This window comes from Pristiophorus japonicus, chromosome 1 (assembly GCF_044704955.1).
Source record: "Pristiophorus japonicus isolate sPriJap1 chromosome 1, sPriJap1.hap1, whole genome shotgun sequence".
Lineage (NCBI taxonomy): Eukaryota > Metazoa > Chordata > Chondrichthyes > Pristiophoridae > Pristiophorus > Pristiophorus japonicus.
Window position 1 is genome coordinate 81,717,869 of NC_091977.1, and position 24,657 is coordinate 81,742,525.

The 24,657-nt window shown below is 45.8% G+C and overlaps 1 protein-coding gene across 3 annotated transcripts in view; it reads left to right on the forward strand.

Annotated features, from left to right (window-relative positions):
- The window catches only part of rfx3 (regulatory factor X, 3 (influences HLA class II expression)), a 576,400-nt gene extending 554,049 nt beyond the window's left edge, over positions 1-22,351 (forward strand). For all 3 annotated transcript variants that reach the window (XM_070881253.1, XM_070881273.1, XM_070881264.1), the window contains 2 exons: positions 10,568-10,610; positions 22,018-22,351. In XM_070881253.1, coding sequence (XP_070737354.1) covers positions 10,568-10,610; positions 22,018-22,256 — 282 coding nt within the window. In that variant the 3' untranslated portion in view covers positions 22,257-22,351. The remainder of the gene's footprint in view (positions 1-10,567; positions 10,611-22,017) is intronic.
- Positions 22,352-24,657: the final 2,306 nt, after the last annotated feature.

Consider the following 24,657-nt stretch of genomic DNA (forward strand, 5'->3'; position numbering starts at 1 on the left):
TGTGTGTGCAGCTCAGATATCAATGGTGCCAGTTAAAGTTTACGTTGATTGAAGTTAAGTTTTATTTAACCCTCTCATGTTTACGGTATCGCCAGGGTATGATGGTCCAGCTATCTGAGACAATGCGCAACAAGGTTATGTTAAATTAAAAAAAATGTTACACCAACATTGGTCTGAAATCATAAGTATCACAGCAATAACACCCAACCCCCACCCACACCCCACTTTTTCCACCATTGACATCAATCAAATGTTCAACATGTCCAGCAACACAGAATACAAAGGCAAAGCAGGAGGGTGGTCCCCTCCCCCCATGCATTGCAACAAATTGCATACATCCAGATGGAGATATAACACAGCCATCACCTGCGCACATGCACCTCACTTTCCTTCCCCCCGCCCCTTCTTCTCCCCACCTCTACCCCTTCACCTCCTCGCTCCATGGCGCCTGGCCGAGGAGCTCCTCAGGCGGTGCCTCATTGCGGGGGTTGAAGGCAGAGGGGGCAACATTCTTTGATGCAGAAGCAGGATCAGGGTCCTTGCTCTCATCTCATTCGCAGTGGTGGTGAGGAACCTAGGGGTGGAGTGCCACGCTCTGGGACCCACTGGGAGGCCTGTGCCAGCAGTGTTCCTGGTTATCACATCCAGGTGGCCAGCTGTCGGGATATGCCCCCCAATGCTTCGATGAGCTGGTCACTAAAGTCTACAGTCCTCCTGGACAACTGTACCATCTCTCCTCTCTCATGTGCCACTCGTGGACCAGACCTGCAGCGTCCACGAGGCCTCCGCGGGGTCGGCGCCGTACTGGGGACAAATGGGGTGCTCTGTGGCGAGGTGCTTGGGGCCAATACCTCTCGAGTTGAGGCGGGAATGACCGGAGGACCACTAGATGGCTTTGGGGTGGAAGGGCTTCTGGAGTGTGGCAATGCAGATTCCTCGAAGTCGGCGCTCTCATCTGTGGAGAACAGACCTAGCGAATTGACGGGCGAGAATCGGAGCTCCTCAGCACCAGATGTAGGATCGTCCGGAGAGTCCCAACTTCTGGCCTCTGTGGTCTTTCCTGGGGCCACGCTGCTGGCTGAGCTACAAAACACACATGAGGTTATTAGAGGAGAAGGGGGTGCTCGGGTCACAAGGTGAGTCCAGCGCTACACACAGCATATGCGCGACAAAAGTACCACCGCTCTCAAAATCATCACAGACATCACATTTCAAGACCATCGACACATTTGCATTGCAATGATTATCATTGGGCCAGCATTATTTCTATGACAATGTTAGAAATCATATATCATATATGATTGTTCGGATATGGGTGTGGCACCTATTGACTTTACATCACGCAATGGTGTAAGCTTTACTCACGTGGCTCACTTCAGGGTCTGCATATGCTTCTGTGGCTGTCCGGGGGTGCTTCCCCACGAGTGCGCACACCCGCTCCTCCATGTCAGCGATGTCGCTGGGGACTGGTGGTGCCCCCCACCCGTTCGCCTCTGCACGAACCTCATCGTCGATAGCTTCTTCTGTAAAAGGTGACAAGATGACATGGCGTGAGATCATTGCGTGATATCATTGCTTGGTTCTGTCACAGAGACTGATGCAACACATAAACGACAGATGTAATCATGCTTATTATGATAATTTTCATTCTTTACCTAAAGATGTGCAGCATGACTGCAGGCTTTGAGTAAAACATTCCCGGTAAAAGTGCAAGATCTCACATCTGCTGATAGTCACTCATGACTGTTACAAATCAAATTATATAAATACATAAGTACATGTAAATAAATATAATACTTACTTTTGCGGATCCCACAAGGTCGTTCCATCATTTGCGGCATTGGTTGCCCTCACGTAGCTCGTTGGTCACCGACGAGACCACCTCTGCTATCTCGGTCCATATCTTCTGGTAGGCTTTTGGGGTGGGCTTCCCACGCCCTCCCTGTGTCACATCACCTCAGCATAACTCGACCTCCTGCAGGAGGGAGGCATTTGGCTCGTCCGAGAACCTCCTCGTTCTTTTGCGCCCTCCAACATATGTGCTCCTCTCCCACCTCACTGTTCTCTCCAGCATCAGTCTCCTCAGCGTGCTGTGATGCCTCCTCCTCTCCCTCCATTATAGGTGCAATTCGGGCAAATATGTGGCTGGTAACAGCTAATTTTTGTTTCCCTATTTGCTGTGAAGCTCTAAAGTCTCCCTCCTTCCTCCAAAAGCAGCCACACCATACCCAGACACGCCTTCAGTCCCTCTCAGCTCCCTCTCTCTCTGTCTCCACTTCTGCGCATGTCATCATGACTCTTGACCTCCTGAATCACGGGAATCGAGCGTTGCCATGCCATTGCTAAGGACGGCGACACTTTATGGCAGAAGGTCAGAGATTTAACGCTACCGCTGATTTCATATCGCTCACGGTATCGCCCAGTTTCAAAAATGGAGACTAGGTGCTTTGAAAATGGACGAGAAGCCGGCAATCTGAAAACCCATTTTTATCACCCACGCCGGAAATAACGGCCATTTTTGGGCGATAAGCACAAAAGTGTAAAATCTAGCCCACAGTCCCCTAGTTTTAGTTTCCCCTATGAGTGGAAATATCCTTTCTGCATCCACCTTGCCGAGCCCCCTCATTATCTTATATGTTTCAATAAGATCAACACTCATTCTTCTGACCTCCAATGTGTATAGGCCCAACCTACTCAACCTATCTTCATAGGTCAACCCCCTCATCTCCAGAATCAATCTAGTGAATCTTCTCTGAACAGCCTCCAATGCAAGTATGTCCTCCCTTAAATATGGGCACCAAAACTGTACACAGTACTCTAGTTGTGGACTTACCAATACCTTGTACAGTTGTAGCAGAACTTCTCTGCTTTTATACTCTATCCCCCTTGCAATAAAGGCCAACATTCCATTTACCTTCCTGATTACTTGCTGAACCTGCATACTAACTTTTTGTGTTTCATGCACAAGGACCCCCAAGGTCTCTCTATACTACAGCACTTTGTAATTTTTCTCCATTTAAATTATAATTTGCTTTTCTATTTTTTCTGCTAAAGTGGTTAACCTCACATTTTCACACATTATATTCCATCTGCCAAATTTTTGCCCACTCACTTAGACTGTCTATATCCCTTTGCAGATTTTTAAGGACCTCCTCACAATTTGCTTTCCCACCCATCTTTGTATCATCAGCAAACTTGGTCCCTTCATCCAAGTCATTATTCAACAATGTGTGCACATATACTTCCAATTCTCTCTGTTCCTGCATCCCCTTTATAATTGTACCCTTTAGTTTATATTGGCTCTCCTTCCTACCAAAATGTATCACTTCGCTCTTTTCTGCATTAAATTTTATCCACCCATTCCATCAGCCTGCCACTGTCCTCTTGAAGTTTATCTCTATCCTCCTCACTGTTCACTATACTTCCAAGTTTTGTGTCATTTGCAAATTTTCAAATTGTGCCCTATACACCCAAATCTAAGTCATTAATATATATCAAAAAAAGCAATGGTCCTAGTACTGACCTCTGGGGAACACCATTATATACCTTCCTCAAATCTGAAAAACAACCATTCACCATTACTCTCTGTTTCCTATCATTTAGCCAATTTTGTATCCATGCTGCCACTGTCCCTTTTATTCCATGGGCCTCAACTTTGCTAGCAAGCCTATTATGTGGCACTTTATCAAGTGCTTTTTGGGTGTCCATGTACACCAAATCAACAGCATTGCCCTCATCAACCCTCTCTGTTACCTCATTAAAAAAACTCAATGAAGTTAGTTAAACGTGATTTGCCTTTGATAAATTCTTGTTTGCTTTGCTTAATTAATCCACACTTGTCCAAGTAACTGTTAATTTTGTCCCGGATTATTGGGCCCAAGTTTCCACACGATAAAAAACGGGCGCCCCTCCGAGCTGGGCGCCCGTTTTTCGCGCCTAAAACGGTGGCGGAAAAAAAACGAGCGATTCTGGAGCGCTTGGCAGCTCCTTGTCTGCTTGGCGCGGCGCCCAGGGGAGCGGAGCCTACACTCGCGCCGATTTTGTAAGTGGGAGGGGGCGGGTGCTATTTAAATTAGTTTTTTTCCTGCCGACAACGCTGCACATGCGCGTTGGAGCGTTCGCGCATGCTCAGTGTGGAAAAAACATTGGCACTCGGCCATTTTTGTAGTTCTTTGTAGCTGTTTAGTTTTTGAACATTTTTTAATAAAAGTACATTGCCATCAGCACATCAGCACTGAGGCTTCTTGTAGCAGTGAGAAGGGTGCAGGAAGCCTCAGAAAGTTGAGGCAGCCGTTTCCCGATGACCTCCCCCTTTTGCCGTCGGGAAATGGCTCCTCAATTTCTGAGGCTTCCTGCAGCCTTCTCTCTTTCCCGCCAGCCATCTGGAACAGCTCCCTTCCCTCCCTCCCGCCCCCCCCCCCCCGCGTTCGGTCGGCTCCCGACCGCCCGCGTTCGGTCGGCTCCCTTCCCTCCCCACCCCCGTGTTCGGTCGGCTCCCTTCCCTCCCGCCCGCCCGCGTTCGGTCGGCTCCCTTCCCTCCCCCCCCCCCCCGCGTTCAGTCGGCTCCCTCCCTCCCGCGTTCGGTCGGCTCCCTCCCACCCGCGTTCGGTCGGCTCCCTCCCCCGCGTTCAGTCGGCTCCCTCCCTCCCGCGTTCGATCGGCTCCCTTCCCTCCCCTCCCCCCCCCCCCCCCCGCGTTCGGTCGGCTCCCCTCCCTCTCCCCCCCCCCCCCCCCCACCCCCCGCGTTCGGTCGGCTCCCCTCCCTCTCCCCCCCCCACCCCCCGCGTTCGGTCGGCTCCCCTCCCTCCCGCCCGCGTTCAGTCGGCTCCCTCCCTCCCCCGCGTTCGGTAACGGCTGCCTCATTTTGTGAGGCTTGCTGCACCATTCTGCCTGGCTGAAGCACTTTCACACAGGTAGGAAGATGGTTTATTTAATCTTTTCTTTGCTTATAAATGTTTATTCAGGTTGGATTTATTTGTATAATATTTGTATAAGTATAAATAAGGATTTATTGTAGAATTTAATGACTTCCCTTCCACCCCCCCCCCCCCCACCTCGTTCTGGACGCCTGATTTGTAACCTGCACCTGATTTTTTAATGTGTAGAACAGGTTTTATCAGTTCTTCAAAAATCTTCACTTCCTCCATTCTACTTTAGTTTGGAGTACATTTTCACTGTGGAAACTTTGAAATCAGGCGTCAGTGGCCGGACACGCCCCCTTTTGAAGAAAAAATTCTGTTCCAAAGTAGAACTGTTCTACCTGACTAGAACTGCAGAAAAGAAAATGTGGAGAATTGCGAATTCTAAGATAGTCCGTTCTCCACCAGTTGCTCCTAAAAAATCAGGCGCAAATCATGTGGAAACTTGGGCCCATAGTTTCTAAAAGCTTCCCCACTAGCGAGGTTAAACTGACTGGTCTGTAATTGCTCTTACCTTTTTTGAACAAGGGTGTGATATTTGCAATTCTCCAGTCCTCTGGCACTACCTCCGTATCTAAAGAGGATTGGAAGATTATGGCCAGTACCTTCGCAATTTCCACCTTCACTTCCCTCAGCATCCTACGATGCATCACATCTGGTCCTGGTAACCTATCTACTTTAAATACAGCCAGCCTTTCGAGTACCTCCTCTTTATCAATTTTTATCCCATCTAGTATCTCAACCACCTCCTCTTTCACTATGACTTCGGCAGCATCTTCTTCCTTGGTAAAGCGAGATGCAAAGTACTCATTTAATACATCAGCCATGTCTTCTGCCTCCATGCATAGGACTCCTTTTTGGTCCCTAATTGGCCCCACCCTTCCTTTTACTACCCATTTATTATTTATATGCCCGTAGAAGACTTTTGGATTCCCTTTAATGTTAGCTGCCAATCTATTCTCATACTCTCTCTTTGCCCCTCTTATTTCCTTTTTCACTTACCCTCTGAACTTTCTATATTCGGCCTGGTTCTCACTTGTATTTTCAACCTGACATCTGTGATACTGCATCATCTTACTCACTATCTCTATCTGGACTCGAGCTGAGTGCACGCATCTGTTCTGAGCTTGAAAGCAAAAATGTTTGCGACTTTGAGAGAGAAAAAATATCGCCGAGTTAGGCTTGCCTTAAATCCGTGGTCCAGGTTGGTGATTGGCGTGTGGGCGGGTACAGCAGGAGCGGTGAGATCGGGGCAAAGGAGCGGCGAGACACTGTAGAGGGATGTGATCGGGGCCCAGGAAAGGCGTGAATTTGGAGCCAGGGGCCCAGGGGCAGCACGGGCCAGTCCACACTGCAACATGTGTGCGCACTAGGTCTGTGCAGCAGAGCAGATCTCCAGTCGTCTTGGATAACCCTTGCCACTGGACCAAGACCTAGCCCTGTCAAGCCCATGTGGTGGCTGGTGTGCAATGGCCACCACATGTTAAAAAATTCCATGCTCAGGCATCTTCCACCCTTCAGGGTGTAGTTCAGGACCTGGAATATTAGGTCCTTCATTGAAACACCTGTGAACTCATCCTTTTTTGGCATGGAAGCATGTCATCCTCGTTTTGAGGGACTGCCTACGATGAGTCTCTATCTCTTTTGTCAGGGAGCTCTGGCTTTGGTTACCATACCTTCCCCCCCTTGTGGGAATGTACCCGAACCATCTCCTCTTTAAAGGCAGCCCATTATTTGATTAATCCCCCAGGTCGGCGCCTCAGCAATCATAGTAATCTGTTAGAGGACAGTTTGCTGTGACACCCTGCATCCTGCAAGCCCCTTTGAATATGTAACCACAGCCACGATGGCAGCAGTCTGAGCTTGCATGGCAGCAAGCTGAGTTTGTATGACAGAAGTCTGAGCTTCGAGATCAGCACCTAGACGTTGGGTGACTTCTGCTTGTGTTGCAATGGAAGCTGAGACACCAGCCATCAGACGCTCCATCCTGGTTGGGTCTGAAAGTGTGCTAATGGAGTTGGCCATCATTTCCATGCTGGAAAGGACAGGCTCCAAGCTTTGCGCAAAGCCCTGTGCCAAGTTGGTGCTGGACTCCTCCATGCTCCTTGACATTGCACTCAGGCTTTCTGGCAGGCCAATGCACCAAGCATTTTATTCTGCATACCATCAGCCGCCTTCTTTAGCCTGCTCCATCAAAGTGCTCATCTCATGTACAACCACGCCCTTCGGGAGCTGGCAGCTACCCTTGCAGTGTCTAAGCTATCCTCTAAAGTACGCAGAATGTCAGTATCTGGGATGGTAGCTGCGCGTGTGAAATCAAGTTGACAGCCTTGTGTCTTCATCATCCCTACCATCTTCCCTGCCACCACAGCTTGGCCAGGTTGCAGTTCTTGGGGGTATCGGAAAGGAGAAAGGCACAAGCGGTGTGGGGAAGAGGGAAAGTAAGAGGTGCATGCTTACACCATCTGCAGATTTTTAATCAAAAGATATTGTGCAATAAGGGGGAAGTAAGATGTGAGAAGGAGGATTAGGTATTAGGATACCATCATCTTTGATGGATTCAGCCCTTCAGTGATGGCGACCACCATCTCCTCCATCGGGGTAAGGTGCTGCAAGCGCGCCTCTCCTCCAGCCAGTTAACTCCTGCTGCCTCTGGTTATGAGTCAATGTGTCCTGCAAGGAGAGGGAGGTGTGTCATTGAGTGTGGTGCAATGTGTTTGGGTCAAGTGGCTGACATGGTTGAATAGCTGGCAGTGTGTGCAAGCTGTGAGATGTGGATATGAAGCTTGCAGCAGTGCTAAGTGTTTGAGGGTGAGGTGGAGCATTGAATGCGAGGTATGAGTCCTGTTTGATAGGTATTGTTGGTAGGGGTGTAGTGCATTGAGCAGTGTGTGAGGTTAGTGGTACAGTCGGTGGGATATGGCATTTAAAGATGAGTTCACTGACCTTGGCCACTCGTGTGAGGTCATTGAACTTTTTGTGGCATTGTCTTCAGGTCCTCGGGGCTTGACCTCTAGCATTAACCGCCACGGCTACCTGCTGTCACTGCCTTCACAGAGTTTGTCTGGAGGGCGTCCTACCTCCTGCAGATACAGGTCGTCTCTTCCCTTTTCCATCTCCTCCATCAAGGCTTCCAGTGCAGCATCTGAGAACCTTAAAGCACATTCTTTCCTCTGTTGCAGGTCAGACTTTCTTCCCGGTTACTTCTAGCACCAGCTGCAGTCAGAATGCACCTCCTCTTTAAGCGATGCCTAAGAACATAAGAATTCAGAGCAGGAGTAGGCCATATGGCCCCACAAGCCTGCTCTGCCATTCAATAAGATCATGGCTGATCAGGTGCAGGCTGGTTTTAAGTAATGCAGGCTAGCTTTAAATGGTGCTAGCCTCACACAAACTTAGGCCCTATGCTGTCGCATTCAGCCACTCAACAGCGCATTTAACGCTTCCTCAATATTGCAATCATTTAAATTAGCAGACAGCACAAAGTTTGTATGCTACCTGCATCAGAAGCAACAGGCGCGGTGTAATCGCGCATCGTGATCCTGTGCCCATTTCCGGGCTATCGAGTTTAGCTCCCTTTGTGTTTTATGCCCTTTTTCTTTTTCTATTGGTTTCCTTTCTCCTATCTCCTACTATTAGGATAATTTCCAAGTTATAAGAGCTATAACTATGTCTTTGGGAAGAGTTTTGAGAGAATCAAATAATAAAGAAGAAAAATAGATTTTTTAAGGTACTATGTAATTTAATAAAAGAGTTTCTATTTTTTATGGTTATCCATGGAACTGACCAGATTGGCTCTATCTGAAATGCTGCAATCATAGTAAAATGTGTTAAGTAGATATGTAATATATAGCATGAACTTTAAAATTTAACGTGCTAGTGTATAACTTGATTATATTTTTAACCACTTTAACTGTACTGTGACAAACTGTTAATTTAACTGTACTGTATCTTAAACTGTAATTTGAACATTTCATAAAATATGTCAACCTTTCAGCTTTACCCTAGCGTGAGTAAGAGGCACACAGAATTCTTGGGGGTGGGGGATGGTGGTTGTACAGTTGGAGGACTTAACAGAGACGGGAAGGGATGAGGCCTTGAAGGGTCTTGTACATGAGGTTGAGAATTTTAAATTTCAGGTGTAGGTCAGCGAGGACAGCGATGATGAGTGAGCGGGACTTATTACGAGGTAAGATAAAGGCAGCAGAGTTTTGATGAGCTGAAGTTTATGCAGGGTGGAGAACAGGAGGCCAGCCAGAAGAACATTGGAATGGTTTAAACTGGAGGTGCAAAGGCATAGATGAGAGTTTCAACAGCAGCTGGGCTAAGACAGGGATGGAGGCAGATGAAGTTACGGAGGTGGAAGTAGGTAGTCTTTGTAATTGACAGGATGTGGAGTTGGCATCTCAACTCAGTCAAATAGGACGCTGAGGTTGCAAACAATCTGGTTCAACCTGAGACATTAGGAGGGGGATTGAGTTGATGGCAATGGTATGGAGTTTGTAGCAGGGGCTGAAGTTGATGGCTTCAGTCTTCCCAAAACTTAACGGGGGGATTTTGTGGCTCATCCACAATGGTGCCAGATAAGAGGGGATTGGGACAGGTGATGGCGAGGTAGAGGTGCTATTAAGAATCTACATTTGGAATATAACCCCCAATACAGGCAGTGAAGGGTTCAAGACAGGTGATGGAGAGGTAGAGATGGGTGTCATGAGGAAGCTGACTGAAGACACCAAGGGGCAGCATGTAGCTGAGGAAGAGGAGAGAGCCATGGATAGATCATTGGGGGACTACAGAGATAACGGTGCAGAGTCAGGAAGAGAAGCCATTGCTGGAGATGCTCAGGTTACGATTGGATACGTAAAAGTGGAACCAAGTTATGACAGTCCCACTGAGCAGGACAAGTTACACTACTTACATGTCTGATCCCATCAGAATTCCTGGGCTCAGGCAATTAGCATACTGTGAGTGGGCACCATCAAATTATTGGCACATGTGGGACATCCATTGAGGAGGGAGGTCCAGAAAATATGGCATTGAAAACCAACTGTACAGCACTGCCGGAAGGCCAAAAGAAGAAATGTCAAGGAGAAAAACACTGCCTCTCTCGCTCAATAAACACTTTCCTTGCAGCAGCCAATCGCTTTATGACCTTAAACAATCTTGTGTGTCCCACTTTACCTTCTTCAAAGTACTGTATGTCTGCTACCTGACTTCACTCCACTAGTCCCATCTCCATCAATCACAACAGGCTGCAAGGGAAGGACACTAACTATTGTCCTGCTCCCCCAGGAAATCCCCAACACTAATAACGGAATGAGAACCAGCGTAAATGGGCCCCACCTCGCCTCAATAATGTTCCAAATCCATTGCAAAGGTGGTGAATTTTCATGGCTAGCATGTCTAATGTGCAGTTCCTGTTCGTCGTACCGAATTTCTGTTCTTCGTAGTCAAAAATATTTTAAATTCTAGGCAAATTTTAAAATATTTTAAAAAGCTAAATGAAATAAAGAAAAATAAGTACATGTTTTTAATAGAATTACTAATGGTGAGACTCTTTTTACTTGGCTCACTCAGTAAACCTCTTTGCTTTTGTAACATCTGTACTGAGATTTGAGGTTCATAAATGTAATTTGTTTGTGTTGCAGTTTACTGATCTCAGTGGTATGTCTCCAATAAACATGGATAAAGGTAAGTAGATGATGTATAAATACTTCCTGAATGACATACTTCTAAAGTCAACCTTATGCCTATTTTGGGGGGAAAATGTTACCATTTGAAAATTTACATTCAGTTGTATATTACAAACTTTAGGCATTGAAGCACCGCCCAATTTCTACGATTGATATGTACATCAAAAACAACAACATAAAGGGATTATAAATATAATAGACGAACAGCTATGGTTTACAGTTCTTTCACAAGTGTGAAATGCTCATAACTCAGGTGCCATTAGCACGAACAATTTGTAACAGTCGTTCTTGCATGCGAAGGAACCGAAGTAGTGCGTGTTTGTTTCATCTTGTCGGTATCAGTGGCTTCTTTGATATCATTGTCAGAGCTGATTTAAATTACCTGATGTGCACATCAACTCATAAAGATCCATTATGTTTCTTAACTGTTAACAGTTTCTTAATTATTCCTATAATTCTATTATTGATGCATTTTCAAAGACATTCAAAAATGTGGCAGATGTAATGTTTCTTGTTTCAATGTATCATCATCATAGACAGTCCCTCGGAATCTAGGAAGACTTGCTTCCATTCTTAAAATGAGTTCTTAAGTGGCTGAACAGTCCAATACGAGAACCACAGACTCTGTCACAGGTGGGGGCAGATAGTCGTTGAAGGAAGGGGTGGGTGGGATCGGTTTGCCACACGCTTTTTCCGCTGCCTGCGCTTGTTTTCTGCATGCTCTCGGCGATGAAACTCGACGTGCTCAGCGCCCTCCCGGATGCACTTCCTCCATTTAGGACGGACTTTGGCCAGGGACTCCCAGGTGTCAGTGGGGATGTTGTACTTTATCAGGGAGGCTTTGAGGGTGTCCTTGTAACATTTCCTCTGCCCACCTTTGGCTCGTTTGCCGTGAAGGAGTTCCAAGTAGAACGCTTGCTTCGGGAGTCTTGTGTCAAGCATGCGAACAATGCGGCCTGCCCAGCGGAGCTGATCCAGTGTGGTCAGTATTTCAATGTATAATTGTCATGGTGTATATCTGCTGGATACTGACATCGAATTTTTCCACCACTGATGTTAAACTGATTGGCCTATAGTTTATCCCTCTCCCTTTTTTGAACAGGGGTGTAACATTTACAATCCTCCAGTCCTCTGGCACCTTTCCCATATGCAAGGAGGATTGAAAGATTGTGATCAGAGTTTCACTATCTCCAGCCTAGCTTCCTTCAGCGACCTAGGATGCATCCCATCTGGACCAGGTGACTTGCTAACTTTGAGTGATGCCAACCCATTTAAGACCTCCTTCCTATGTATTTTTATCCTATCCAATATCTCTATTCCCCCGCCTCTACTCCAACATTAACGTCATCCTCTTTTGTGAAATGTTACATCCCTGTTCAAAAAAGGGAGAAGGATAAATCTCCTTCCTGTCCCACTCACTGCTCCTGCCCTCACTCATTGGACTCTGTCAATGGATGGGCTATCAACGCCCCTCTCCGCATCTCCCTCCAACATGTACTTTCACTTGTAAACAAGGCCCTTGCCATCCATGAGCTTGTGTAACATCATGGCCTTGACGGAGACATGGCTGAGGGGTGATGATAATTCTCCTCTTACATAAGAACATTAGGAGCAGCATTAAGTTCCTTGATCCTGCTCCACCATTCAATAAGATCATGACTGGCCTTCAACCTCAAATCCACTTTCCCACTCGATCGCCATATCCCTAAAAATCTATCTATCCCTGCCTTGAATATATATATTCAAAGATTCAGCATTCGTAGCTCTTTACGGTAGAGAATTCCAAAGATTCACAACCCTTTGAGTGAAGAAATTCCTTCTCTTAGTCTTAAATGGCCGACCCCTTATCGTTCGACTACGTCCTCTGGTTCTAGACTCTCCAGCCAGGCGAAACAATCTCTCAGCATCTACCCTGTCAATCGCTCTCAGAACCTTATATGTTTTCAATGAGATCACCACTCATTCTCCTAAACTCCAGAGAGTATAGGCCCAGTCTACTCAATCTCACCTCACAGGACAACCCTCTCATCCCAGAAATCATTCTAGTGAATCTTCTTGTTGAGTCCAGTTCGTTGGATATATTCAAAAGGGAGTTAGATGTGGCCCTTAAGGCTAAAAGGATCAGGGAGTATGGAGAGAAGGCAGGAATGGGGTACTGAAGTTGCATGATCAGCCATGATCATATTGAATGGTGGTGCAGGCTCGAAGGGCCGAATGACCTGCTCCTGCACCTATTTTCTATGTTTCTATGTTTCTTTGCACCACCTCTAAGGCAAGTATATCCTGAGACCAAAACTGTGCACAGTACTCCAGGTATGGACTCAACAAAGCCCTCAACAATTGTATCAACACTTCCTTACTCTTGTATTCCAACCCCATTGCAATAAAGGCCAACATGCCATTTGCCTTCCTAGGTCCTTGCTGTATCTGCATGCAAATCCTCTATGCTTCCTGTATGAGGACACCTAGATCTCTCTCATGTTCAAGAAAAATGTCTCAACTACCTGCAACATTCCCTCCCTCATGTTCACCGACAGTGTATCAACTATATAGAAACATAGAAAATAGGTGCAGGAGTAGGCCATTCGGCCCTTCGAGCCTGCACCACCATTCAACAAGATCATGGCTGATCATTCACCTCAGTACCCCTTCCTGCTTTCTCTCCATACCCCTTGATCCCGTTAGCCATAAGGGCCATATCTAATTCCCTCTTGAATATATCCAATGAACTGCCATCAACAACTCTCTGTGGTAGGGAATTCCACAGGTTAACAACTCTCTGAGTGAAGAAGTTTCTCCTCATCTCAGTCCTAAATTGGTTTACCCCTTATCCTTAGACTGTGTCCCCTGGTTCTGGACTTCCCCAACATCGGGAACATTCTTCCTGCATCTAACCTGTCCAATCCCGTCAGAATTTTATATGTTTCTATGAGATCCCCTCTCATCCTTCTAAACTCCAGTGAATACAGGCCCAGTCGATCCAGTCTCTCCTCATATGTCAGTCCAGCCATCCCGGGAATCAGTCTGGTGAAGCTTTGCTGCACTCCCTCAATAGCAAGAACATCCTTCCTCAGATTAGGAGACCAAAACTGAACACAATATTCCAGGTAAGGCCTCACCAAGGCCCTGTACAACTGCAGTAAGACCTCCCTGTTCCTACACTCAAATCCCCTAGCTATAAAGGCCAACATACCATTTGCCTTCTTCACCACATGCTGTACCTGCATGCCAACTTTCAATGACTGATGTATCATGTCACCCAGGTCTCATTGCACCTCCCCTTTTCCTAATCTGCCGCCATTCAGATAATATACTGCCTTTGTGTTTTTGTCACCAAAGTGAATAACCTACATTTATCCACATTATACTGCATCTGCCATGCGTTTGCCCACTCACGTAACCCGTCCAAATCACCCTGCAGCCTCTTGGCATCCTCCACACAGCTCACATCGCCCCCCCCCCCAGCTTAGTGTCATCTGCAAACTTGGAGATATTACACTCAATTCCTCATCTAAATCATTGATGTATATTGTAAATAGCTGGGGTCCCAGCACTGAGTCCTGCGGCACCCCACTAGTCACTGCCTGCCATTCTGAAAAGGACCCGTTAATCCCGACTCTCTGCTTCCTGTCTGGCAACCAGTTCTCCATCCACGTCAGTACATTATCCCCAATACCATGTGCTTTCATTTTGCACACCAATCTCTTGTGTGGGACCTTGTCAAAAGCCTTTTGAAAGTCCAAATACACCACATCCACTGGTTCTCCCTTGTCCACTCGACTAATTACATCCTTAAAAAATTCTAGAAGATTTGTCAAGCATGATTTCCCTTTCATAAATCCATGCTGACTTGGACCGATCCTGTCGCTGCTTTCCAAATGAGCTGCTATTTCATCTTTAATAATTGATTCCAACATTTTCCCCACTACTGATGTCAGGCTGACCTGTCTATAATTACCCGTTTTCTCTCTTCCTCCTTTTTTAAAAAGTGGTATCGGCCTTCAATCCCATCAATTTCCCTAACACAATTTCCTGACTAATAAGGATTTCCTTCAGTTCCTCCTTCTCTCTAGACCCTCGATCCCCTAGTATTTCCGGAAGGTTATTTGTGTCTTCCTTCGTGAAGACAGAACCAAAGTATTTGTTCAACTGGTCTGCCATTTCTTTGTTCCCCATTATAAATTCACCTGAATCTGACTGCAAGGGACCTACGTTTGTCTTCACTAATCTTTTTCTCTTCACATATCTATAGAAGTTTTTGCAGTCAGTTTTTATGTTCCCAGCAAGCTTCCTCTCATACTCTATTCTCCCCCTCGTAATTAAACCCTTTGTCCTCCTCTGCTGGATTCTAAATTTCTCCCAGTCCTCAGGTTTGCTGCTTTTTCTGTGCAATTTATATGCCTCTTCCTTGGATTTAACATTATCTTTAATTTCCTTTGTTAGTCACAGTTGAGCCATCTTCCCCGTTTTAGTTTTACTCTAGAGAAGGATGTACAATTGTTGAAGTTCATCCATGTGATCTTTAAATGTTTGCCATTGCCTATTCACCGTCAACCCTTCAAGTATCATTCGCCGGTTTACCCTAGCCAATTCATGTCACATACCATCGCAGTTACCTTTCCTTAAGTTCAGGACCCGAGTCTCTGAATTAACTGTGTCACTCTCCATCTTAATAAAGAATTCTACCATATTATGGTTGCTCTTCCACAAGGGGCTTCGTACAACAAGATTGCTAATTAGTCCTTTCTCATTACACATCACCCAGTCTAGGATGGCTAGCCCTCTAGTTGGTTCCTTGACATATTGGTCTAGAAAACCATCCCTAATACACTCCAGGAAATCCTCCTCCACCGTATTGCTACCAGTTAGCCCAATCCATATGTAGATTAAAGTCGCCCATGATAACTGCTGTACCTTTATTGTACGCATCCCTAATTTCTTGTTTGATGCTGTCCCCAACCTCACTATTACTATTTGGTGGTCTGTACACAACTCCCGCTAGCGTTTTCTGCCCTTTGGTATTCTGCAGCTCCACCCATACAGATTCCACATCATCCAAGCTAATGTCCTTCCTTACTATTGCGTTAATTTCCTCTTTAACCAGCAACGCTACCCCACCTCCTTTTCCTTTCTGTCTATCTTTCCTGAATATTGAATACCCCTGGATGTTGAGTTCCCAGCTTTGGTCACCCTGGAGCCATGTTTCCGTGATGCCAATTATATCAAATTCATTAATTGCTGCCTCTCGCAGTTAATTTGTCTACCTTATTACGAATATTCCTCGCATTGAGGCACAGAGCCTTCAGGCTTGTCTTTTTAACACACTTTGTCCCTTTAGAATTTTGCTGTAATGTGGCCCTTTTTGATTTTTGCCTTGGGTTTCTCTGCCCTCCACTTTTACTTTTACTTTTTTCTATCTTTTGCTTCTGCCCCCCTTCTACTTCCTTCTGCCTCCCTGCATAGGTTCCCATCCCCCTGCCGTATTAGTTTAACCCCTCCCCAACAGCACTAGCAAACGCTCCGCCTAGGACACTGGTTCCGGTCCTGCCCAGGGGCAGACCGTCCGTTTGTACTGGTCCCACCTCCCCCAGAACCGGTTCCAAAGTCCCATACCTGCTACATTCCCTCCCTCATGTGCCTGGACAGTGTTTCCATTTCTCGTGTGAGTGTTGTTACTTCTCTTGACAGTCCCGATACCTCATCATCCATCCCAGTGTGGGAGTGTGTCCAGGAGTGATCGCAAAAGGTCAATGCTTGCCGCACTCATTGCCATCATCTGAACCACATCTGTTAGCTCCTACATCTCAGGAGAGCGCTGTCGAGCTCTCCTTCCCCTCCTCATTCTGGGTGTGGCTCGCTGCATCCCACTGGGACATGCAGCGTCGGACGATAAGGCTATAGATGTGTCTCGCTGCACTCGACTGGAATCCCCAGCCTCCGACTGTGCAAAATCATGGAATGTCCCAACACTTGTACCACTCAGAAAAAGGGCTGGCACCTCAGTGGGCGGCACCTCCTCTAGAGTGAGTCCAACAGTGGGGGCTTCATCCTTCCCCCTGCCCCTCCCCCTTACCCCCATGCTCTTGGTCTGGAAGGTGGCATTGGAAGATGTTCTCCTCTTCAGGTTCATCCACGTCTGAATCTTCAGCATCGGCTTCAGCCTCGTCAGGGTTGGCCTCAAGTTCTACAAAATATAACAGAATAGACAAATGGTGAGCAGCAGAGGAGGAGGCAGGGTGGCATGAGTAGGCTCACACAGCGCAGGCAGCAGACTCATTTGAAGGACCACGATGAATGATAGCAGATTGCATCAGCCGAAGTGTAGCTGATGGAGACATCCCCATGAACTGAAGCATGGCTAGCCCGCGCAGTACTTAACATTTAGCAAAGCCAGATGGTGGAATTTGCAGGACTTACCCTCTCCCTCAAGTGTGGGCCCAGCTTGTGCAGTGATGGTTGTTTTTCTCCAGGCAGGACCCATCAAAGTTGCGACCCTCTCTTCCAAGTGTGTCAGTAGGTGCAGATTTACCAGGCCTCCTCCTGTTCAAGTTCTTTCCCTTTTGTTGTGTGCCACCTTCCTCTGCAAAGATGAAAATATAACTTTTTAGAGAGGGTGGTCCCGAAATTCACGGTCCCGGGAAGGACCGTTACTGCCCATTTGTTTTGGGTTCAACTGGCCGCCTGACGTAAATTAGGCCCGGGAGGTTTTGCAGCGGTGTGGGCACTGCTGCAATTGACCGACTCCTGTGGGGCTTGTGGCAGTAGTGACGCAGTAAAGGTACGCACCGCTGCCGCTCTGCCCCAGATCCATTTTTAGCTACAAAAAGTCGCTCCTTCAGCTGACAGTGCCTCGCCAGCTTTTAGGGCCGGTGCAGAGTGGGAGAGTGCCAGCTGCTATCCTGAGAGCGTTTTTAATGAGCAAAAAATTCTCGAAGGTCTTTGGGAGTGCAAAAAATCTGCCAGCTGCTTGGCTCATGGAAAAAATCTGCCAGCTGCTTGGCTCTTGGAAAAAATTCTTGGAGGTGCTTGTCTGTTGGAAAAATCTTGCATCTGCTTGGATCTTCCAAAAAATCTTGGAGCTGCTTGTTCCACGTCTCAAAAAGGGCAGCAGGATTTCGAAATGTCTTGCTAAGTTAAATGTGATTTTTCTTTCTTTGCAATTATTTGTGGTCAGTGAGAGTAAATTTCTGCTGCACAGAGGGTCATGCTTCCATCCATAACGGGCTCAGCTTATTCAGGAGAACGCTGCTCCAGATTGTGAGAGACAGGGAGGCACACGGGAGGAGGCGTCGCCGTCACCAACAAGTCCTGAGACAGCGGGCAAGGGAGGCAGGAGCCATGGCTGCCCAACATGTAGAAGGACCTGCAGATGTCCGCCGCCATCAACGTCCAGAGGCTGGACAGCAGGGAGATGGCGTGAGAAGGGTGAGGTACGCTGACCCCCTTCACCAGATAGTGGACGAGTAGCCTTGCCAGCAGCAGCCTGCAGAGGCTCCACAACATGATGAGGAAGAGGGAGAAGGTGCGCAGCCAGCTGGCATGGGAGTGGCGCAGCACATACCTCTGCCAAGGAGGCCCTACCTTGCTTGGGTGTACCGGCCTCAGTTCTCCGTCCTACAGTTCAGCAACGAGCTATGTGTGAGGAGGCTGAGATCAGCAAAGACGTCTTGACCGAGCTCTGCAATGTCCTACGGCCAGATTTGGAGCCTCACACAAGGCTGAGGACAGCGCTCAGCCTAGAAATCAAAGTGACCATAGCGTTGAACTTTTATGCAATGGGCTCATTCCAGTGTGCAACTCTCCGCCCGTCACTCCATCCGGCAGGTCACCAATGTGCTGTACAAGCGAAGCGTGCAATATATCTCCTTCCCCATGACCAGGGAGAAACAGGTGGACGCCAGGCCGGATTGCAGGGTTCCGCAGGGTGCAGAGGGCGATAGACTGCACATGTCGGACTGCTGAGGGCGCCACAACATTATCCCAAAGTGTTTGTGAACAGAAAGGGGTACCACTCCCTGAATGTTCAGTTGGTGTGTGACCACCAGCGAAGGATCCTGGCAGTTGATGCCAGGTATCCAGGCAGCAGCCATGATGCCTTCATCCTGCGCCAGAGCAGTGTGCCCGCCCTCTTCACCGGCCCAAACCAGGACTGTGGGTAGCTGCTCGGGGATAAGTGATATCCCCTGTCCACTTGGCTGCTCACTCCACTTCGGAACCCCAGGACTGCGGCCGAGCATGTCTATAAAGACGCTCATTCTTTGACCAGGTGAATCATTGAGCACTGCTTTGGCATACTTAAACAAAGGTGCTGTTGCCTTGACCGCACTGGTGGCGCATTGCAGTACTCGCCTGAACGGGTCTCCATCATTGTGGTCATCTGCTGTATGCTGCATAACCTGGCTGTCCTGAGTGGACAGCATCTGGAGGCCAAACCAGCATTCCCACTGCAGGAGGAGGAGCATCCTGATCCACCCAGAAGGCGTCATCGCTATCCCAACCCTGCAAGGGAAGTCCAGACACATCTGATTGCTGCTCGATTCCGATAATTTCATCCCCACATGGCCCTTCAAATTCTACTTTCCATAGCCATCCTAATGAGTGCCCCTGATGCATCATTGCCCACCATCACATTATACAGCAGTCCAGATATAGGTGCAAAAAATAAAGATTTAATACATACTCAATATAACTCCAAACAACTAACAGAACAATAAACAGAAAAGTAACATATATACATCATTTACCGCCCTTGTGCATTTCCAAATAATCCCTCTTACACGTGCTTAACCTGCGACTTCGCCTCAGAGACACCCTGTGACTACCTCATGGGTCTGGGAAAGTTGCTGTGTTCCCTGTGTGGAAGTTGCAGATGCTCTTCTTGGATGTCCTCAACCAGCTTTGGGCCTAAAAAGGCTGGCTGGTGACTGGTCAACACCCTCCTGGGAGGGTTCAGTCTGGCTTGGCTCAGGCGAGGCCATGTGTGGAGGCACTGGCAGAGTGACAGGTCTGGTGCCAGGAATGCTGCGAGCCGGAGGGATCCGTATCCGTATCCTGGCCTGAGGACCTGAATAACTCACCAAGGGCGGCACAATACCACCACCACCACTCTGATGGGGCTCAGTCGGTGCTGTGGTGCCACACCAAAGGTCCCCCATGGCCCATGGTGGACCCAGCACGAAAGCAACACTGAGGTCTCAGGGGGCATCTAGCTGAGACTGCATGAGAGCAGCCACAGTCTGAAAACCACCAGATATGACGGCACTTAGACGCTCCGTCGACTCTTGCAGAGCCGCGGCCATCCTCTCCAAAGCAGCTGCAATGGCAGCTGCCACATCACCCTAAGGGTGAATTTCCCATGGGAATAACGCCCCAATTAAGACTGCAAATTTCAGCTTTGCAGGGTTAATAAGACGAACACTTTTTTGTGTTCAAAAAGCTAAATTTGGATCCGTGGCCGCCGGGGAAAAAAGGCCTTAACACCACCAGCTTTCAGGCTGCATTGAATTTCGGCCCCGGTGTCTTTCTGCTGGGTGGGACATGCAATTATAAATATGATCATCTGTAATTCCAGTGAATTAATGAAAATATTACTTGTACTAACTACTTGACCAAGGTCCTGCCAATTCTTTTTGCACTGGCCTCCAGACCTCGGGGTGATCACCATTGCACAGGAATCTTCTGCAAGTTGGTTCCAGCGTTTCTTCATTTCTTTTGGTGAAACTTTTATGTGCCTCTGCTGGTGTCCAGCTCGTGCCATCTGGCCTCAATTATAGTAACTAGTGCCTCTACTTCGTCCTATGAGAAATTCTTGGTCCTTGAGCTGCGTTCCATATTGTATTGCAACTCCGATTTCTCTAATGAGAATTAAAGTTCTCACACACAACTGGCTGTTTAAAAATGGCCCCATGCAGACTGGGAGCTGTACTGGGTATGTGCACCCATTGCAGTCACATAAAAAATTTCATTTTTTTTTCATGCATACGCAGAAAGGGGAGCATCGTTTTTTCGGTGCAGACATTGGGCTCCACCCCCTGAAGCTAAAGGACAGGTTGAGCAGCGCCAATTTAAAAAAAATAGAACGGGGAAATTGCATGTTATTTTTTTGGAGTATTCGGGGTCAAAAAAAAGAGTGTAACTTGTAATACGCCAAGAAACGGCATTGGGGAAAATTGAGCCCATGTTGTTGTAATAACGACCTTTGAGAAGCTGAAAGATTGATCATTTATAATTAAAGTATAGAGCACTTTCATTGATGATCTGTACAAATACTAGTTACTGTTGATAGTGAACACCATTAGTAGTCGAGAGTTATCCAACCAGTCTCATTCTGGGTGAGCAGGAACAATAGGGAGAATTGTGGGCTGCATGAGCAATCTGTAGGGAGGGGGAAATGTGACAAAAGACAAGAAAAGGAGGAGGAAGAACAGAATGGTAACATTTCCAAATGCGCACACAAGTATCTGGGTGCCTTTAATGTGATACATTAGCACTTCAAGTTGTGTGATTCAGTTGCACTGACAGTTGTCACTGCTACCATGGCACTTGCCACTGGCAAAACAAAACTTCGGCCAAATGGAATAAAACCAACCATGATGAACTTCAACTTTGTATACTGTATCGAAAGAAAGAACTTGTCGTTATATAGTGCCTCAAGTCTCTCAAATGCTCCAAAGCACTTGAAGTGCAGTTACTGTTGTTATATGGTTAAACCCATATGGGTACCATTTTGCATCAGCAAGGTTCCACAAGCATCAATGAGATAATTCCCCATTGTTCTACATTTGGTGGTGTTGGAGGAATGTTGTCCAAAACATTTGCTCTTTTTCAAAAGGTGCCATGGAGTTTTTAATGGCACCTGAGACACTGAAATAGGCAGGTAAGAGCTAGGTTTATTGTCTTAGCCAAAGGACAGCACCCCTGACAATACAGCATTCCCTCAGTATAGCACTTGTCAACCTAGATTATATGCTCAAGTCCTGGAATGGAGCTTGAACCTCACCTGCCTGACAGCCGAGTGCTATCAGCTGAACCAAGCTGACAGTGTTGTAGGTTAACATAGGTTGGAATGTATTATCAAGGACTTAATGCATTTTGGAGTTCAGACAGCAATGATGAACAGTAGAATTTGACTGTTATAACAGCTTCTCAACTCCAAACTCCGTACTATTCTTTACAGAATGCACTCCCAATTCCAGACCATGCCTTATCTTGTGTGTAACACATTCTCAAATTCAAACTGGCTTTTAACCTTTAAGTAACTTACTTCCAATTCCAGATTCTGTGTTCTATGAAGGATACTTAGAATTCCAGAATCTGTGTTATCCAATGTAACATGTTTGAGCAGCAGTGTCCTTGTGTCATAATGTATATACTAAGTACTTTGTATTTTTTCTTTCCCTCTGAAGATGAAGGAAGTGAAGTTGACAGCGAAATGGATGATGAATTGGAAGATTCTGGAGAACCACCGTTCAAAAGAGAAAAAATCGACCTGAACCAGACGCTACAAGGTGTCTGTGTTGCGTCACCCCTCAACAGCAGCATGCAGCAGGACCCTCTGATCCCACTTCATGCTGATCAAATCATCACCAGTGTGGCTAGTGCCAGGCACTGCAGCACTGCCGGAAGCACATATACGGCAGTCTAAACAATAACAAGAGCATTCATTGATTATCCATCTTTTCTTTACAAAAAGCCTGAAGTCTGACTGTGTTGTGGCTTCAGCTATTGAGATGACACATACTGCTATGCTGACTGTTACTCTCATACACTAACTAGGTGTATATAGGATTTTTTTTAGTTCCATATTGATCATGTTGACTAAAGAGGATTCTCTGTAGTCATGGCAAATGTAATTATGATGAACTTCTAACAGTATAAGTTGTTTTGTTTAGTTCAGTTTTTGATTGAAAATATATTCTTATACATACTTCAGGATAGGATATGCTCACTTAACAGCAGAAGTACCTAAAGGTCAGGGCTAGAATTCAACCATATCCTGTTATCTCACTGCTAGTTTTATCTTTGTTTTGGGTTGATTCTGTTTCACTGGTATCCAGGAGTGATATTTATGTCACTTTGTTTGAATGCACTTAGAAAAGTTACAATAGGATAAAACTGTACTTATCACTACTTACACATTTAGGTGGCTCCATTTTTCAAGCATAATGTACATTTTAAAAATAACAAGTCAAACCTAGTAATAAATGAATATTGGTTACATTTTGGGTTGGAGGTGTGGCATGGTAATCAACAACAGTATTCTTGACCAAAGTGTTTGCTTAGCAACAATTCTTGTGCCTCGCCACCATTAATGCCTCAGATTTCTAGTAATCTCGCTGTTACCTCAAAGATTAGTACAATTACATTCTATTAATTTATGACCAGAACACCTAAAATCCTCAACAAACATTATTTCCAACTTCTTTTTGTCCACATTTTTCCAGAAGCTGGTTTTATGTTGAACACAATTTTTCACAAAATTGAAAGTTCTCTTTCAAAAGTTGCATGCAGAAAAATACCTTTCTGCCATTTGTCATCATCACTAATCTGAACAAGAAATTGGGCTGTTCCACTGGATTCTAGTCATAAAGCAGTTTATTTCAGCATATTGACGTGCTCTAAGCTTTGACCACAAATATTTGACTGTTACACACAGAAGAGTCTAATTTTTTTTCTTTCAAATTAATGGGCCACACTTCTGCTGTTGAATGATGCAGTTTTGGAATGTAGATTGATGGTTGAAGTTGAAAGCTTGAGATGGGAGGCAGTGTTCATTGTTACTGGTCTCCTAAAACTGTACTGTATTTAAAACTTGTCAAAAATCAAAATCTATTCAATTCTTTTAAACAAGCTCCTACCTTTGCAGAAGGTTCAATGGAGTTCCCTTTGAAACATCAATGTTGTGAATGCTACTGATTTGCATAGTAGTGCAGCCATATTTAGTAACTAGATTAGTTTAAATAAAAAGTTTTGGGGGAAAAAGTGTTAATAATCAAGGCTGCAGTATGTGGTAAAATATGTTGCATTTGTTCCAATTATGATTATACTTTCTAAATCGGGTCTTGCTAGACCAACAAAAAGTATACTGTTTCATTGAAGTCCAGTGTACCTGTGAATAATGTTAGGACGGACAGGAATCATTCATTATGAATCGATTTGTCTGTCTCATCTGTTTTGCTGTAGTGTCTTTAGCTGCTATGATAAGACTTAACAGGGGGTTGACTAATATTAAGTGTTGCCAGTACTTCAAGACTTTTTTATTGGCTGACACAAATATCAATGTCAGTTTTTTCTGTAAAGTAAGACTTAGATTTCAAATCATTTTTACTTCAACATTGAGGAATTGGACTGAAATTTTGATACACAAGCACAGGAATCTGACTGTGAAAATTCTGAATATATATATATATATTTTTTAATTTGTTTAAAACTAGCATAATTGCTGGTAAGTACTGTGGTATCCTTGCTGATTCCAGTGGCTGTATTAGCCAACTCCCCAGTGTAACTACAGAACACAAGGAATGTAGCACTCAGCATAGTCTTGGCAGCTTTACATTGAGTTTTCTGTGTGTTCTGTGTGGTTGTCCAAGATGACTAGACCAAAAGTACTGTAGCTGGCACACCTCACACATACTCATCAATTCTGTAGGAACAGACTTGGTAGGCAGTTAAATGCCGCTTCAGGAATGTACGTCAGGGATTACTGTACCTCGGCTATTACACAGTGCCTTAAACAGTTATGGAGAGAGTTAATTTTTGTAGTTCAGCAAGGTGTGCCTGCTGTTTTTCTATTACCCACAGGGGAAGCTATGGAATGGAAGCTCAAGTGACAATTCTTAGTTAGAAACCTATGTCTTTTTCTTACACTAAGAATGAGTATATTTGTCTTATGAAGCCATGTGGAATGAGTAGGTAAATACATTAATTGGGACTTGTGAAAATCTGAAAGTCACCAATTAATGCAAAATGCTTACTCATTTTTTAGCACACATTCTAAAAAAAAATTTCTAAACATCTATTGACAATGGCAGTGCTCACATTTTTCT